Raw genomic sequence first — 15,216 nt, 5'->3', positions numbered from 1 at the left:
TATGATAAACATGAATCTTTGTGGGCATCCATGATTATTTTCTTACCAGATACTTATATTAATAGAAGCAGAATTATTAGATTTAAGGCCAGAGCTCTCTAGTCAGGAACACTCCTGAGTTCCCTGAAACTGGGTTACCATTTTTTTTTAAGCATGAGGAAACTAGATTTATTAGCGCTATGTGAGGCCTCTTATGTTTAATGTGAAAAATATTTTTTTCTAGTTGACTGTTCTTAAAATGTTAAGCAGCAAAGTCCTTCATATCTTTTAAAGCTCCAGACTTTGCAATACCTTATTGTCTTGATCTTCTCCTAATTGGGATGAATTTCTTTCCCAAGCCTTTCTTATCAAACTTTTAATCTGACAAAGCAGTCATTATTTGAGTACATGTCTAGTTATGGGCCTTTCTGACTTGCTATAAGATCCTTGAGAGCTTGGTTATCCCTTCATCCTAAAAGCTATAATGCGGGTAGTAAGCATTCAGCATATGATTATTTAATTAAATTCAGCCAAAGCATGTCAGGTAAATAAGTCCTTGAGCAGTCATCCTCCTAGAACTTGTCACGGCCATATTTAAGAGCCATCCCTTAGAAATAATTTCCATCCTCATATAATAACCTATGGAAGACTCACCAGTGACATAGACTTCTGTATTTAGAAAAAAGCAACCTTTATGTTCTGACCTTTAGAACTCAATATTCTTTCTTCGTGAAGGTTCTTGGACATTCATAAACATTGTCAGCATCTAACATTCCTAAATGTGGCATTATGCCAATCTTTCCAAATGTCTAGCTCAATGACCTGGAGAAGAAGCATGCTATGCTTGAAATGAATGCCCGAAGCTTACAGCAGAAGCTGGAGACTGAACGAGAGCTCAAACAGAGGCTTCTGGAAGAGGTGAGTGTGAAACACCTGGGAGAAGGGCCAAGTGGATTTTTTTTTTCTTTTAATAGGCTTTATTTTTTTGGAGCAGCTTTAGGTTCACAGCAAAATTGAGCAGAAAGCACAGAGAGTTCCCACATACTCCCTGTCTCCTCCTCCCACAGTGTCCCCAACTATCAACACCCTGTACCAGAGTGTCCATTTGTTACAGTCAATGGGCCTGCACTGACACATCGTCATCACCCCAAATGCATAGTTTAAATTAGGTTTGCTCTTGGTGTTGTACGTTCTATGGGTTTTTTCAAATGTGTAAAGACAGTTATCCACCTTTACCGTATCATACAGGACAGTTTCACTGCCCTAAAAACCCTCTGTACTCTGCCTGTTCATTCCTCCCCACCCTCAACTCCTGGCAGCCACTGATCTTTTTGCTGTCTCCATAGTTTTCCCTTTTCCAGAATGTTGCATATCTGGAATCACACAGTATGTAGCCTTTCAGATCAGCTGCTTTCACTTAGTCGTATGCATCCAGGTTTCCTCCATGTCTTTTCATGGCTGGTAGCTCATTTCTCTCTGGAGTCTTTTTTTTTTTGGTCTTGCTCTGTTGCCCAGGCTAGAATGCAGTGGTGCAATTACTACTCACTGCAGCCTTGACTTCCTGGGTTCAGGTCATCCTCCCACCTCAGCCTCCTGAGTAGCTGGGACTACAGGTATATGCCACCATGTTTGACTAATTTTTGTATTGTTTTGTAGAGATTGGGTTTGCCCATGTTGCTCAGGCTGGCTGGTTTCAAACCCTTGGGCTCAAGTGATCTACTTGTCTTGGCCTCCCAAAGTGTTGGGGTTACAGGCATGAGTCCCCATGCCCTGCCTGGACTTGTAAACAAATTTCTTTAAAAGATTTTTTAATTTCAATAGCTTTAGGGGTACAAGTGTTTTTTTGGTGACATGGGTGAATTGTGTGATGGTGAAGTCTGGGCTTTTCGTGTACCTGTCACGCAAATAGTGTATATCGTACCCGATAGGTAATTTTGCATCCCTCACTCCCCTCCTCGCCTTCCCCCTTCTGAATCTGCAGTGTCTATTATACCACTTGTATGCCTTCATACTCATAGCTTAGCTCCCACTTGTAAGTGAGAACGTGCAGTAGTTAGCTTTCCGTTCCAGGTGGAATTTTGAAAGTGACAATTTGTCAGATCCAAATTAGACATTTTGAAATTAGAATTTTCAAGTAAGAGTATGGGGGTCATATAATACTTGTCTTAAGGTATTTAACACATTAAAAGACTATGTCATGAAGGCCAGAGGGTCTGTGTCATTTTTATCCTTCTATGTGATGCTTAATAGAGTGTCAAGCACATAGTAAGTGTGTGCCAAATAGAAGTTTATTAAATACATGGGTAAATGAATATTGAGTTAAATTGTTCTTTAGAGCTAATATCCAAAGTATATTAAGTGTCATGCCGATAGGACATCCGTGCAAATTAGCTTCCTGCACAGGGCGGAATTTTATCAGATTATTCTGAGTACCAAATTTCATGAAGGTTTTTGAACATTGGGTAATTTAGTTAAAAATAATGTGTGCCCTGCTTTTGAAGCATAATAGACAAGCTCAGACCGATCTTCTAAACCCATCCCTTACGTGATGGCTGGTACCTTTTCACAGAACTCTGAGAATGGCTATTTAAATTGATAACTATCTCCCACTCCCCAACCAGAGCCCTTTGTGTTGAATCACTGATGATTCTGCTTTCTTCTTTAGGATTGACGTGCAAGAACAAATGCACTTTATAATGAAAAATTGGACTCCAAAGAGTATTCTGTTTAACTCTTAGTGAGCCTGACAGTTTAATTAACCAGAATGCCCTGTTCTGGCTGATGAGGTTTTGTCCCATGATACCCATAGCTCCTGAGGCACTTTGCTGATAGAAATAATATTGTTATGCTGTTAAGTTTGAAAAGTATAGTGAAATTTTTGCGGGTGAGTATAAAATATTTTATTGAATGATACTTTAAAAAATATGGGTGGCTGAGGCGTGAGGATTGCTTGAGGCCGAGAGTTTGAGACCAGTCTAGGCAACACAGTGAGACCCCATCTCTACAAAAAAAAAAAAAAAAAAAATTAGCCAAGTGTGGTGGTGTGCACTTCTAGTCCCAGCTACTCAGGAGGCTGAGGTGGGAGGATCACTTGAGCCCAGGTGTTTGAGGCTGCATTGAGCTCTGATGGTACCACTGCACTGTAGCCTGGGTGACAGAGTGAGAGCCTGTCTCAAAATAAAAATTAAAAATTAAAATGAAAAATATGGGTGGGAGTTTGGGAAAGTTCTAGAAATGGATGGTGGTGGTGGTTACACAATAATATCAGTGTACTTAACGCCACTGAACTATACACTTAAAAATGGTTAAAATGGTAAATTTTATGTCATGTGTATTTTGCCTCTGTAAACAATTTAAAAAATAAAATTAATACTAAACACACACACACACACACACACACACACACGTTTATTTGGTGAACACACATAGGAATTCACCCTGTGGCTTTAAGAACAACACTACAATGGAAATGTTAAATGTACCTCGTGGTCAAATAGAGAATTAGGGTCTTTTATCTGAGATGAATAGACAGTGTTCCCACTTTAGGCACATCCTGGAAACAGAAAGAACAGGAATAATCGATGCTCTTGCCTGTCCTATTTTCCTTCTGAGAGGGCGAGTTGGCCCTGACAGCGCAGTACTTTGGTCCAAGGTTATGTGGTGAGTCAGTGACGACTCTAGGAATAGAGTGCCGGGATCCCAATTCAGTTCCCTCCTTCTCACTTCTAACCTACATGAGAACATTTCCAGTTTCTCAGGATGTTCCCCACAGAAAGATTTTTGAGCACAGACATCTGGCTGACATTGAGCCGGAGGCAGATTTCAGCAGCAGTTGAAGCCATTCTGGAACAAAGAATGCTGTTTATTGTCCACGTTGTGATTGGGCCTCCTGGTTGGTGTGTGCTGTATAAGCATATGTGCCCAAGGCTTCCACCTAAGTGTCCTCTTCGTAGGTACGGAGACTTTTATTTTTTATTTTCATTTTTATTTTTTTTGAGACGGAGTCTTGCTCTGTCGCCCAGGCTGGAGTGCAGTGGCATGATCTCGGCTCACTGCAACCTCCACCTCCGAGGGTCAAGCAGTTCTCTTGCCTCAGCCTCCTGTGTAGCTGAGATTACAGGTATACACCACCACTCCTGGCTAAATTTTTTTGTATTTTTGGTAGAGACGAGGTTTCACGATGTTGGCCTGGCTTGTCTCGAACTCCTGGCCTCAAATGATCCGCCCACCTCAGCCTCCCAATGTGCTAGGATTATAGCATGAGCCACCATGCCTGGCCTATAAGGAGACTTTTAAATGGAGCCAGAATCAAAATCTCAGAATTGAAAGAATTTTTATACCATCCAGTCTGAATTTCCAGCACTATTCCCTTTATCCTTGCTCCTGACAAACTTTACTAATGGATCTTTCTTTCACATTTTTCCTCCTGGGCCCAAAATGGCTTCAGAAGCTTTCTCAACATGACACTTTTTTTTTTTTTTTTTTTTTGAGACGTAGTCTCGCTCTGTCACCAAGGATGGAGTGCAGTGATCTCGGCTCACTGCAAGCTCCGCCTCCCGGGTTCACGCCATTCTGCCTCAGTCTCCCGAGTAGCTGGGACTATAGGTGCCCGCTACCACGCCTGGCTAATTTTTTGTATTTTTAGTAGAGACAGGGTTTCACCATGTTGGCCAGGATGGTCTCGATCTCTTGACCTTGTGATCCACCCACCTTGGCCTCCCAAAGTGCTGGGATTACAGGTGTGAGCCACTGCGTCTGGCCAACATGACACTTTATAGCCACTATCTGTTCACTGGAAGTAATATCAGTGATCAAAGTCCATTTGCTAGTCCTGGTCAAATTCATCTCTCATCCAAGGTAGAAGATCCCTTCCCCAACAGTCCTCATAGGTAGGCCCCATTGAACCTTGGCCTAAATACTTACAATGACTTTGGACATCCCAACCCATTTTTCAGCAACTCTCATTCTTAGAACATTCTTATTTTGAACTAAAAACCTTCCACTTTTACCCATTGGTTCTATTACGTTGAAACACATGAAATTAGAAAGTAGTCTGATATCTCCAACCAAAATGGGAGATTAATATTGATTAATAGTCAGATTACTTGATTAATAATTAAAATAACTAATGTTTAATTAGCACTTACCATGTGACTGACTCTCTGAGTACATGAATTAACTCTTACGGTCCTTGTAACGTTCCTGGGAGATAACTAGTTTTATTATCTCTATGACAGTCAACTAGAGATCCAAATAGCTCTCCCACTCCAAATTGCCTTCTCTTTTATTTTTTCAAGTATTTTTGTAGAGACGGTGTCTCCCTATGTTGCCCTCAAACTCCTGGGCTCAAGTGATCCTCCTGCCTTGGCCTTCCAAAATGCTGGGATTACAAGAGTGAGCCACTGCACTCGGCCACCTTCTCTTTTTTAAGTGAAACATTTTAGATCCCCTCAAGCTTTGGATGTTCTTTTCTGGTAGATTTGTCTTTCCACAGAGAGTTTTTACAAGTCCATGTGGTCTGAATAGCACTGAATACATTGAGATCTTTCCGTCTCCATACTGGGCTCTAAACCTCTACCAATTACCTGTGCTCTTTGGGTAGTTTTGATCACATCATTGACACCATTGGTCTGTTAAATCACTACCTACCCTTCCACAAGTTTGCTTTTTCTTAAAAACATCTTTATGTTCTAGATTTATTCCACTGACAATTTAAAAAATACCATCCTACTGAAGTTTTTCTTGTTGGTCTTGATCCATTCTTCCAGTCCCCTGGGGTTGTTTCATGCTCTTGTTCTATCATCCAGGCCTTTTCTTTTTCCTCCCAGTTTCCTGTCTTTTTTCCTCACGGTTTCCTTGTGAAATTGTTGGACAGGTCTAAACACACAGCTAAGACCCCCCTTTCAGTCTAACACTGGCCCACGAATATACCTCTGTTTGCTTCTTTCTGGGAAGCAGTAAATGCTTCTGAAAAACATTTCATAGAGTACAAATGCCCCTTACTTTTTTTTTTTTTTTTTTTTATAGGGAATAACCAGCTTATTTCTTGGAAAGCTAATGGACGGTTGATGCGTTTATTCTAGAAAAATATTTTGGGCTCGGCTGTCACCAAACAGATTCTCATCCCCAGCACTTGTTTCTCTGGTTTCTGCCTAGTAATTAATGTTGTCCTAAAATAGTGGGAAGAAACTAAAGAGGGTAATTTGCAGAAGAAATCACTCATGCTGCGGAGGAGGGTATCTTAGCTGTTTCTTTCCTTTTTTCCTGTATTTTAGGGGGCTCTGTGGTTTGACTGAGAAATTCCAGATTACGCACACGGTCCAAATGATTTTTTTTTTAATTTTCGTTTTTATTTTTTTAGAGACAGGGTCTTGCTCTGTCACCCAGGCTGGAATGTAGTGGCATAATCGTAGCTCATTGCCACTTCGAACTCATGGGCTCAAGCGATCCTCCCACCTCAGCCTCCCAGAGTCCTGGGATTTCAGGTGTAAGCCACTGTGCCCGGCCCCAAGTGATCTTTAGTTGGTAGCTCTTCCTTTGTGGCAGTACTGTTAGGGAAAGGCAGATGGGAGGATGAGAGGGAGCACCTTAACTGAATGGAGGGAAGAAAGAAGGACAAAGGAGATAGGACAAACATTCAATAAGCACCTACTGTATACTGGGCACTGTGTTTAATATGTCATCCAGTGAGGCAAGCTAGTATACCCACTTTCAGATGAAGAAACTGAGGCTCTGAGAGGTGATAAATACAGACTTTAACAGGTATCAGTGATATGATAAGTGTGAAAGTCAGGATTTAAACCAGGGTCTGTAAGAATCCAGCATCCAGGTCTTTCTACTGCAACATGATGCCTTAGGGAATCAGCTACCTGTTAAGAGGAAGGGCAGGTGAGGAATATAAATGGAAAGAAAAACAGAGGTAGAGAGAAGCAAAGAGACAGAGAGGGCCAGAAATGCTCAGATTATCAGTGGCTCTGGGCCTGCTGGGATGGAGGAGTTTGGGGGCTGCCATAGGCCTTTTGGAATCTCCAGTGGTGATGTTTATTGCTTTGAGTAGCTCTCTGTCCCTAAGTCTGCAGAGGACCCAGGCTACCAGGGAAGAGATTATTTGGGCCATAGTAAGTGTAGTTAAGCTATAATCCAGGGTTTGGATAAAATCAAGCACTGTCTCATCAGGATGTCTGCTCTCTCCTGCTTTTATAGAAATGGATGCATTTTAGGAAAAAGAACCACAAAACCAGCGTCTTTATAGCCTGTCCTATTTTCTGGCTAACTTCCATTATAAAAATCGGAGCGAGATTTGCAGCACAAAACTATTTTCAATATACTCAATTGAATTTCTTTTCTGGGTTTTACCAACACTCTTTACTGTAACTGGGATCTTCTTCTTTTCCCCCAACGTTGTAGAAATATCTCTCATGATTGTGGTTATTCATGTACTTGTTGGGGTCTCTCACCCTGATGGGACCCTTATTAAGTAAGGGATGATATGATTTCTCTTTGTGTATCCCACACTGCCTGCATGGAGTAATTTCTCATAGCAACAATTAAGATCTTGAAAACAGAAAATAAAGACACATTGGAACTTAGTTGTTATAGCACTGAGTCGAACTGCCTTAGATGTCAACTCGGATGGCTCATGCCATCCAAAATATCTTCACCTTAATGTACCAAAATATCCTCAATTGGAACTCTGTCTGGGAAGGCCATCCCTGCAGCCTGGACTTCCTGCGACGGTAGAGATCCTGGGACTTGTTGGCCAGCAGAGGTTTCTGTGCAAATTCATTTTAACTGTGCTTGCATCCTTTTGGAATAGATGACAATTGGTAATTCTGAATTGAGATGATTTCAAAAGCTGTACTTCTGGTGCCATGCCTGAAATTAGTTTGAAATAGGAACAGCAGGGGAACAAATTGTATTGTGTGCAGTATCAAGCATTTCCCTGGCCCTTCTCCCCACTAGCAAGCCAAATTACAGCAGCAGATGGACCTGCAGAAAAATCACATTTTCCGTCTGACTCAAGGACTACAAGAAGCTCTAGATCGGGCTGATCTGCTGAAGACAGAAAGAAGTGACCTGGAGTATCAGCTGGAAAACATTCAGGTGAGGACTGGCAGAGAGAATCTGCTTAAAAATGGTCTGCACGGCTGGGCGCAGTGGCTCATGCCTGTAATCCCAGCACTTTGGGAGGCTGAGGTGGGCAGATCACTTGAGGTCAGGAGTTCGAGACCAGCCTGGCCAACATGGTGAAACCCCATCTCTACTAAAAATACAAAAATTAGCCTGGCGTGGTGGCAGGTGCCTGTAGTCCCAGCTACTCGGGAGACTGAGGAAGGAGAATGGCTTGAAACCCGGGAGGTGGAGGTTGCAGTGGGCTCAAATCACGCCATTGCACTCCAGCCTGGGCAACAGAGCAAGACTCTGTCTCAAGAAAATAAATAAATAAATAAATAAATAAATAAATAAATAAATAAAGTGGTCTGCAGAGGCAAAGCACGATGGTACAGTCATCTGGTAAAATGGTCAGTATCTTTGTGCTGCATATTGTGTGTATTTTCCCCAAGATTTTATTTTCAAAGATTTCAAACATTCAGAGAAGTTGGAAGATTTCTATAGTGACCATGACCTACAAGGAACCTGTTGCTATTTTTACTTTTTCACATATATGTCTATAAATACATCTTTTTTCCTTTTGCAGTAAAATTGGGACTAAATAAATACTCAGTACTGTTTGTGTTGGATTTTCATATGTTAGTATCCTAACAACTTCACTTTTTAGTTTCTTAAAGTATCAACTTTAAAATTATACTTCTGTCTGGGTTTGAGGTTAGTTTGTTTTCTTGAATTTTAGGTTCTCTATTCTCATGAAAAGGTGAAAATGGAAGGCACTATTTCTCAACAAACCAAACTCATTGATTTTCTGCAAGCCAAAATGGACCAACCTGCTAAAAAGAAAAAGGTGAGTCAAAGTGTTTGAAAGGTGGGAATTGTCAGTTTCATTCATCATTCATGGCTCAGTGGACACCATTGTGATATATAATCATAGGAACACAGAAGAAAACAAAGTACACTTTTTTTTTGTTTTATTTTGGGTTGAAAAATAGATTTTGAGATAATTATAATAGGTCTTACTGAAAGATATCAGTGATCAAGTCTAACAAACTATTTTTTGTTTATGACCATTCAAATCGTAGTATGTTTCTCTGTTAAAGAAGTAATCCCTCCCCAGCCCACACACATAGCAGCTGGGGCAGAGGGGGTGTATGCAGAGAGAAAGATTTATACCTAAGTCATGCATACATGGCTCTAGAGGGAGTTAGCAAGTCACAAGTATGGGGCTTCAGCAGTTCAGGTCTCTCGTACCATACTCCAGAAAGGACTTTAACGGTGATCTAGTCCAGTCCTTTTGATTGGCTCACAAAGAGACTAGAACTCAGGGAGCTGGGGTGACCTGCCTGAAGTGTCTGACTGGACACTTCTCCCCTCTGCCAAGTACTGAACATCCCTTTTAGATTGCAGGAAACAAATTACAAACTAGGGGCAGGGTTATACATATTGCACATGAGAAGATTGTTTTTCGTAAGCCTGATCTATACATGCTTTCCCAAACCACTAAAGCCTTCATACTAGGTTTGGCCAGGTGTTCTCAGTTCCAGAAAAGTCTTGAAGAAGCTTGCAGTTTCCTTCCAAATGCAGAAGCATACCATAGCGGCAGTGGCAGTGATTTTGCAGGAGAGGCCTTGATGACTTAGAATACCTAGGAGGAAGGAGTGGAGGGCTGAAGTCGACAGTTGCCTCAATATTTCCGGTGCCATCTTCGCTGTAAGGGGATGAGCACAACATTCAGAGGCCGCCTCCCACTAGACGTTGGCTGCACGGGAAGGATTTTCTTGCATGCTGCGTGACTATATATGGTTGTTATGCTTATGATATTTAATCTTTTTTATTTTAGCAGTGAACTGTTATCTGGTTATGTCACTTGATTTAGTTAGGGTGTTTCCATTTGTTATTTTTTTTAGTTAACTTTTTTTTTTAAGTTGCATTATTCCGTTTTCCTTTTTTTCCATGTATAGTAAATATTTTCATTTGCTTTTTTTTTGAGTAAGCCCCTTGTTTTGACCTCATTTTAGCATTCCTTTTAAAATTTTGCTTCCTTTTACAAAACACTCATCTCTGTGTCTTGTAACTGAGCATCATGAGACATATTCCAAGGCAAGAGTGACCTCTGAACCATCTCTCCTGACTCCATACTCCATACTCTCCTGATTCCATTTTTTGAATGGGAAAGACTCAGGACATGACTCTCCTGTCTTGGCAATGCTAGAGGAAGAGGTGGTGGCCATTCAAGCATCTTTAATCCTCTTGGTGAAAACTTCCGCACCCCTATTTTTTTCAGCTGGCTGGAACGGGCTGTGGCTCAGCCTACCCTTCCCCCCCTTCACATGCCATTTTTACTAAATACACTTACAGTGAGTATGCTCCTGGCTTTTGTGGTTTGCTCCTCCCGAGTCAGATTTCCTTTAGCTAGTTTCAAGTGCCAGTTTCCAGGAGTTAGGAGATATCTCTGTTTCCATTGCTAGGGTTTATTTAGTCGACGGAAAGAGGACCCTGCTTTGCCCACACAGGTTCCTCTGCAGTACAATGAGCTGAAGCTGGCCCTGGAGAAGGAGAAAGCTCGCTGTGCAGAGCTAGAGGAAGCCCTTCAGAAGACCCGCATCGAGCTCCGGTCCGCCCGGGAGGAAGGTAGGGGCTCACTCTCTCCAAAGTGCTCAAGGCTGTGGAAAAGGCAAAGGATTGATCTCAGTGAGATCAGCCAAGACTAACTAGCTCAGTGTCTTTGTTTATGGCCCATACGCTTTCAGACCAGACATCCCGTGTCTGAAAAACGTATGGCCCCTGTGCGTTGCCAAGTTGATGTGATGCATATTCTTTTGGTCTTGGGTCCTTGAAAGACAGCCCAGGGACAGTCCGCTTAGTTTGGTCCTCTAGGCGACCCAGCTAACCAAAAGGCATTGTCCTGGTCTCTCTGCAGCTGCCCACCGCAAAGCGACGGACCACGCACACCCATCCACGCCAGCCACCGCGAGGCAGCAGATCGCCATGTCTGCCATCGTGCGGTCGCCAGAGCACCAGCCCAGTGCCATGAGCCTGCTGGCCCCGCCATCCAGCCGCAGAAAGGAGTCTTCAACTCCAGAGGGTACGTTGGAGTTGTATGGAAATTTCTTTTCAGTCGACTAAGACATGCAGGCATATGGTAAAAATTACAAGTAATACTGGGGGATAAAGATTAGGAAGTCAGTCTTGGCCGGGCATGGTGGCTCGCACCTGTAATCCCAGCACTTTGGGAGGCCGAGGTGGGCAGATAACCTGAGGTTGGGAGTTCAAGACCAGCCTGATCAACATGGAGAAGCCCCTTCTCTACTAAAAATGCAAAATTAGCTGGGTAGTAATCCCAGCTACTCGGGAGGCTGAGGCAGGAGAATCGCTTGAACCTGGGAGGCAGAGGTTGCGGTGAGCCAAGATCGCGCCATTGCACTCCAGCCTGGGCAACAAGAGTGAAACTCCATCTCAAAAAAAAAAAAAAAAAAAAAAAGTCAGTCTCCTGGCTCCCCATCCTTAGATCCCTTACCAGAGTCAACCATTGCTTTCAGCCATTATATCCTTCCAGTGTTGGTTCATGTATGTGACCACGTGTCTATATCATTCATGTATCTTACATTGTGTGATTATATTTAAAGAATATGAGAAAATAGGCTGGGTGTGATGGCTCATGCCAGTAATCCCAGCACTTTGGGACGCTGAGGCAGGTGGATCACCTGAGGTCAGGAGTTTGAGACTAGCCTGGCCAACATGGTGAAACCTTGTTTCTACTAAAAATACAAAAATTAGCTGGGTGTGGTAGCATGCTCCTGAAGTCCCAGCTACTTGGGAGGCTAAGGCAGTAGAATCATTTGAATCCAGGAGGTGGAGGTTGCAGTGCGCCGAGATCACCCCACTGCACTCCAGCCTGGGTGATAAAGTGAGACTCCATCTCAAAAAAAAAAAAAAAAAAAAAAAGAAAAGAAAAAAGAATATGAAAAAATAAGCACATCTCTCTTTCAGGCCTTTTTTTCTTTTATAAATATTATAGTGGTGGCTCACGCCTGTAATCCCAGCACTTTGGGAGGCTGAGGTGGGCGGATCACCTGAGGTCGGGAGTTTGAGACCAGACTGACCAACATGGAGAAACCCTGTCTCTACTAAGAATACAAAATTAGCCGGGCGTGGTGGCACATGCCTGTAATCCCAGTTACCTGGGAGGCTGAGGCAGGAGAACTGCTTGAACCTGGGAGGTAGAGGTTGCAGTGAGTCGAGATCAAGCTATTGCACTCCAGTCTGGGCAACAAGACTGAAACCCTGTCTCAAAAACAAAAACAAGAAAAAATAAGCACATCTCTCAGGCCTTTTTTCTCTTATAAATATCATAGCACACTATAGTATACACTGCAAGACACCTTCATTTCATTAAAGTGGTATCTTAGAGGTTTGACATTAGTACATAAGGACCTAACCCATTCTTTCAGAGAACCACACAGTATTCTGTGGTGTGAGCATGCAGTTCACCTGTTAAGCCAGGCTCCTGTTGATGGCCATTTAGGTTGTTTCCAATCCCCTGTTACTGTAAACACCTTGCAGAGGACATCTTATGCCTCTGTGGGTGTTGTGCCTGGAGAAATTTGTGGGAAATGAATCACTGGGTTAAAGGTCATGTACATTTTGAGTGTTGGTAGTTTGTGCCAATGTATATTTCTACCAACAGTGTGAGGAGTTTTCTTTCTGGTCTCAAATGTACTCCGTTTACCTAGAGATTAAAAGGACTTAAGAAAAGGCCAAGGAAGCTGTTTGGAATGTCTTAGGAACACTAGGGTAGAGCTGTGGTTTAGCATCATGGCATTGTAATCAAACTTGTTTTGGTTGTAAACCAGATGGTGTTTTCTTGTTGCTGTTGTTTTTCTTTAGCCTGAAGTCATTTTCTTCCTCCTGTGTTTATATAACTCCTTGAATCAAAGAGCTTTACTTTTTTTTTTTTTTGAGACAGTCTCGCTCTGTCCTCTGCCTCCCAGGCTCAAGCGATTCTCATGCCTCAGCCTCCTGAGTAGCTGGGATTATAGGCATGCGCCACCATACCCGGCTAATATTTTTGTGTTTTTAGTAGAGTCAGGGTTTCACCATGTCGGCCAGGCTGGTCTTGAACTCCTGACCTCAATCGATCTACTTGCCTTGGCCTCCCAAAGTGCTGGCATTACAGGTTTGAGCCACTGTGCCCAGCCAAAGAGCTTTACTCTTAAAGTCATTAAAATGGTGATGACAAGATAGAGGAAAGCATTGCTTCTGGCTGTGGTGTCCACTGAAACTTCCCTGAATAGTGATAATACTACAGTATATTGCTCCTTCGTGTATACTGCACCAAACAGTTTCAAAGTGCATTCCTGTTATTTATTCCTCGCATCTTTCCAAGAAAGGAAGGGGGGTGGTGTTGTAAGGAGAGCCTACCATATAGGCAGTCAGTCTCCTACCAGTAACATGTTCTTAAAACCTGATTCCTAATCACTGGATAATGGAGATTTTAAGTTGAGTCTTATAAATCTAGATGCATCTGTTAGTGTTAATAGTTTCAAAATCTGTAACTAACCTGTTCTAATGGTTTTAACAGTTTTATTGAGATGTAATTGGCATACCGTACAATTCACTCATTAAAAATGTACAATTCAGTCTTTTTCAGTAAGTTTACAGGATCGTGTAACCCTCATCACATTCTAATTTTTGAACAATTTTGGCACCCCCCAACCCAAAAAATACTCCGTACACATTATCAGTCTCCCCCATTCTCCTTCCACTAATGTTCCTCTTGGCAACCACCAATCTACTTTCTGTCTCTGTCGATCTGATTCTCTTAGACATTTCATATAGATGAATCATACTGCGTGTGGCCTTTTGTGTCTGGCTTCTTTCATGTAATGTTTTCAAGGTTCACCCATGTTATAGCATGTATCAGAACTTCATTCCTTTCATGGCTGAATAATACTGCATTGTGTAGATGGCACATCCGATTATCCATTAATCCATTTTCATTAGTCCATTTTCACACTGCTGATAAAGACATACCCAAGACTGGGTAATTTATAAAGAAAAAGAGGTGTAATAGACTCATAGTTCCATGTGGCTGGGGAGGCCTCACAATCATGGTGGAAGGCAAAAGGCATGTCTCATGTGGTGGTGACAAAAGAGAATAAGAACCAAGCGAGAGGGGTTTCCCCTTATAAAACTATCAGATCTTATTCACTACCACAAGAACAGTATGGGGGAAACCGCCCACATGATTCAGTTATGTCCCACCAGGTCCCTCACAACACATGGGAATTATGGCAGCTGCAATTCAAGATGAGATTTGGGTGGGGACGCAGCCAAACCATATCACCATTGATGGACATTTGTGTTGTTTCCACTTTTTAGCTGTCATAAATTATGCTGCTGTGAACATTTATGTACAGGTTTTTGTGGGTACATATGTTTTCAGTCCCCTTGGGTATATAGCTAGGAGTGGAATTGCTGGGTCGTGGGGTAACTATGTTTAACCTTTTACGCAACTACCAGACTGAGTTCCAAAGTGGCTGCACCATTTTTACATTCTCACCAGGAATGTGTGAGGGTTCCAGTTTCTCCACATCCTCATCAACACTTATCTGCCTTTTTTTAGACTGTAGACATCCTAGTGGTTGTGAAGTGGTGTCTACTTGGGGTTTTGATTCGCATCTCTCTAATGACTAATAATGTTGAGCATCTTTTCATGTGCTCGTTGGCCATTTTTCCTCTTCGGGGAGGTGTCTGTTTAAATTCTTGGCCCATTTTAAAATTGGGTTGTCTTTTTATTATTGAGTTGTGAGAGTTCTTTATATATTCTAGATACGAGTCCCTTATCAGAGATTTGATTTGCAAGTATTTTTTCCCTTTCTGTGGGTTGTCTTTTCACTTTCCTGATGGGATCGTTTGCAGTACTCTAATGATTTTTTAAAACATTTTCCTCCAGAATTTAGTCGGCGTCTTAAGGAACGCATGCACCACAATATTCCTCACCGATTCAACGTAGGACTGAACATGCGAGCCACAAAGTGTGCTGTGTGTCTGGATACCGTGCACTTTGGACGCCAGGCATCCAAATGTCTCGGTAAGATCAGTAGTTGTGCATCTGTGCTGGGC

At 42.3% G+C, this 15,216-nt stretch overlaps 1 protein-coding gene across 17 annotated transcripts in view; it reads left to right on the top strand.

Moving 5' to 3' along the window:
- Window positions 1-15,216, top strand: part of CIT (citron rho-interacting serine/threonine kinase) — a 191,867-nt gene that overhangs the window by 148,395 nt on the left and 28,256 nt on the right. For 9 of the 17 annotated variants that reach the window (XM_055239770.2, XM_055239767.2, XM_055239764.2 and 6 more), the window contains 6 exons: window positions 793-897; window positions 7,942-8,082; window positions 8,831-8,938; window positions 10,560-10,722; window positions 11,012-11,176; window positions 15,047-15,184. In XM_055239770.2, coding sequence (XP_055095745.1) covers window positions 793-897; window positions 7,942-8,082; window positions 8,831-8,938; window positions 10,560-10,722; window positions 11,012-11,176; window positions 15,047-15,184 — 820 coding nt within the window. The remainder of the gene's footprint in view (window positions 1-792; window positions 898-7,941; window positions 8,083-8,830; window positions 8,939-10,559; window positions 10,723-11,011; window positions 11,177-15,046; window positions 15,185-15,216) is intronic. The other 8 variants (XM_063614616.1, XM_063614612.1, XM_055239768.2 and 5 more) reach the window with 1 other exon arrangement.

The sequence above is a fragment of the Symphalangus syndactylus genome, chromosome 13 (genome assembly GCF_028878055.3).
Source record: "Symphalangus syndactylus isolate Jambi chromosome 13, NHGRI_mSymSyn1-v2.1_pri, whole genome shotgun sequence".
NCBI lineage: Eukaryota > Metazoa > Chordata > Mammalia > Primates > Hylobatidae > Symphalangus > Symphalangus syndactylus.
Note: the sequence above shows the minus strand (reverse complement) of the source record. Positions and strands in the feature narration are given on the sequence as shown.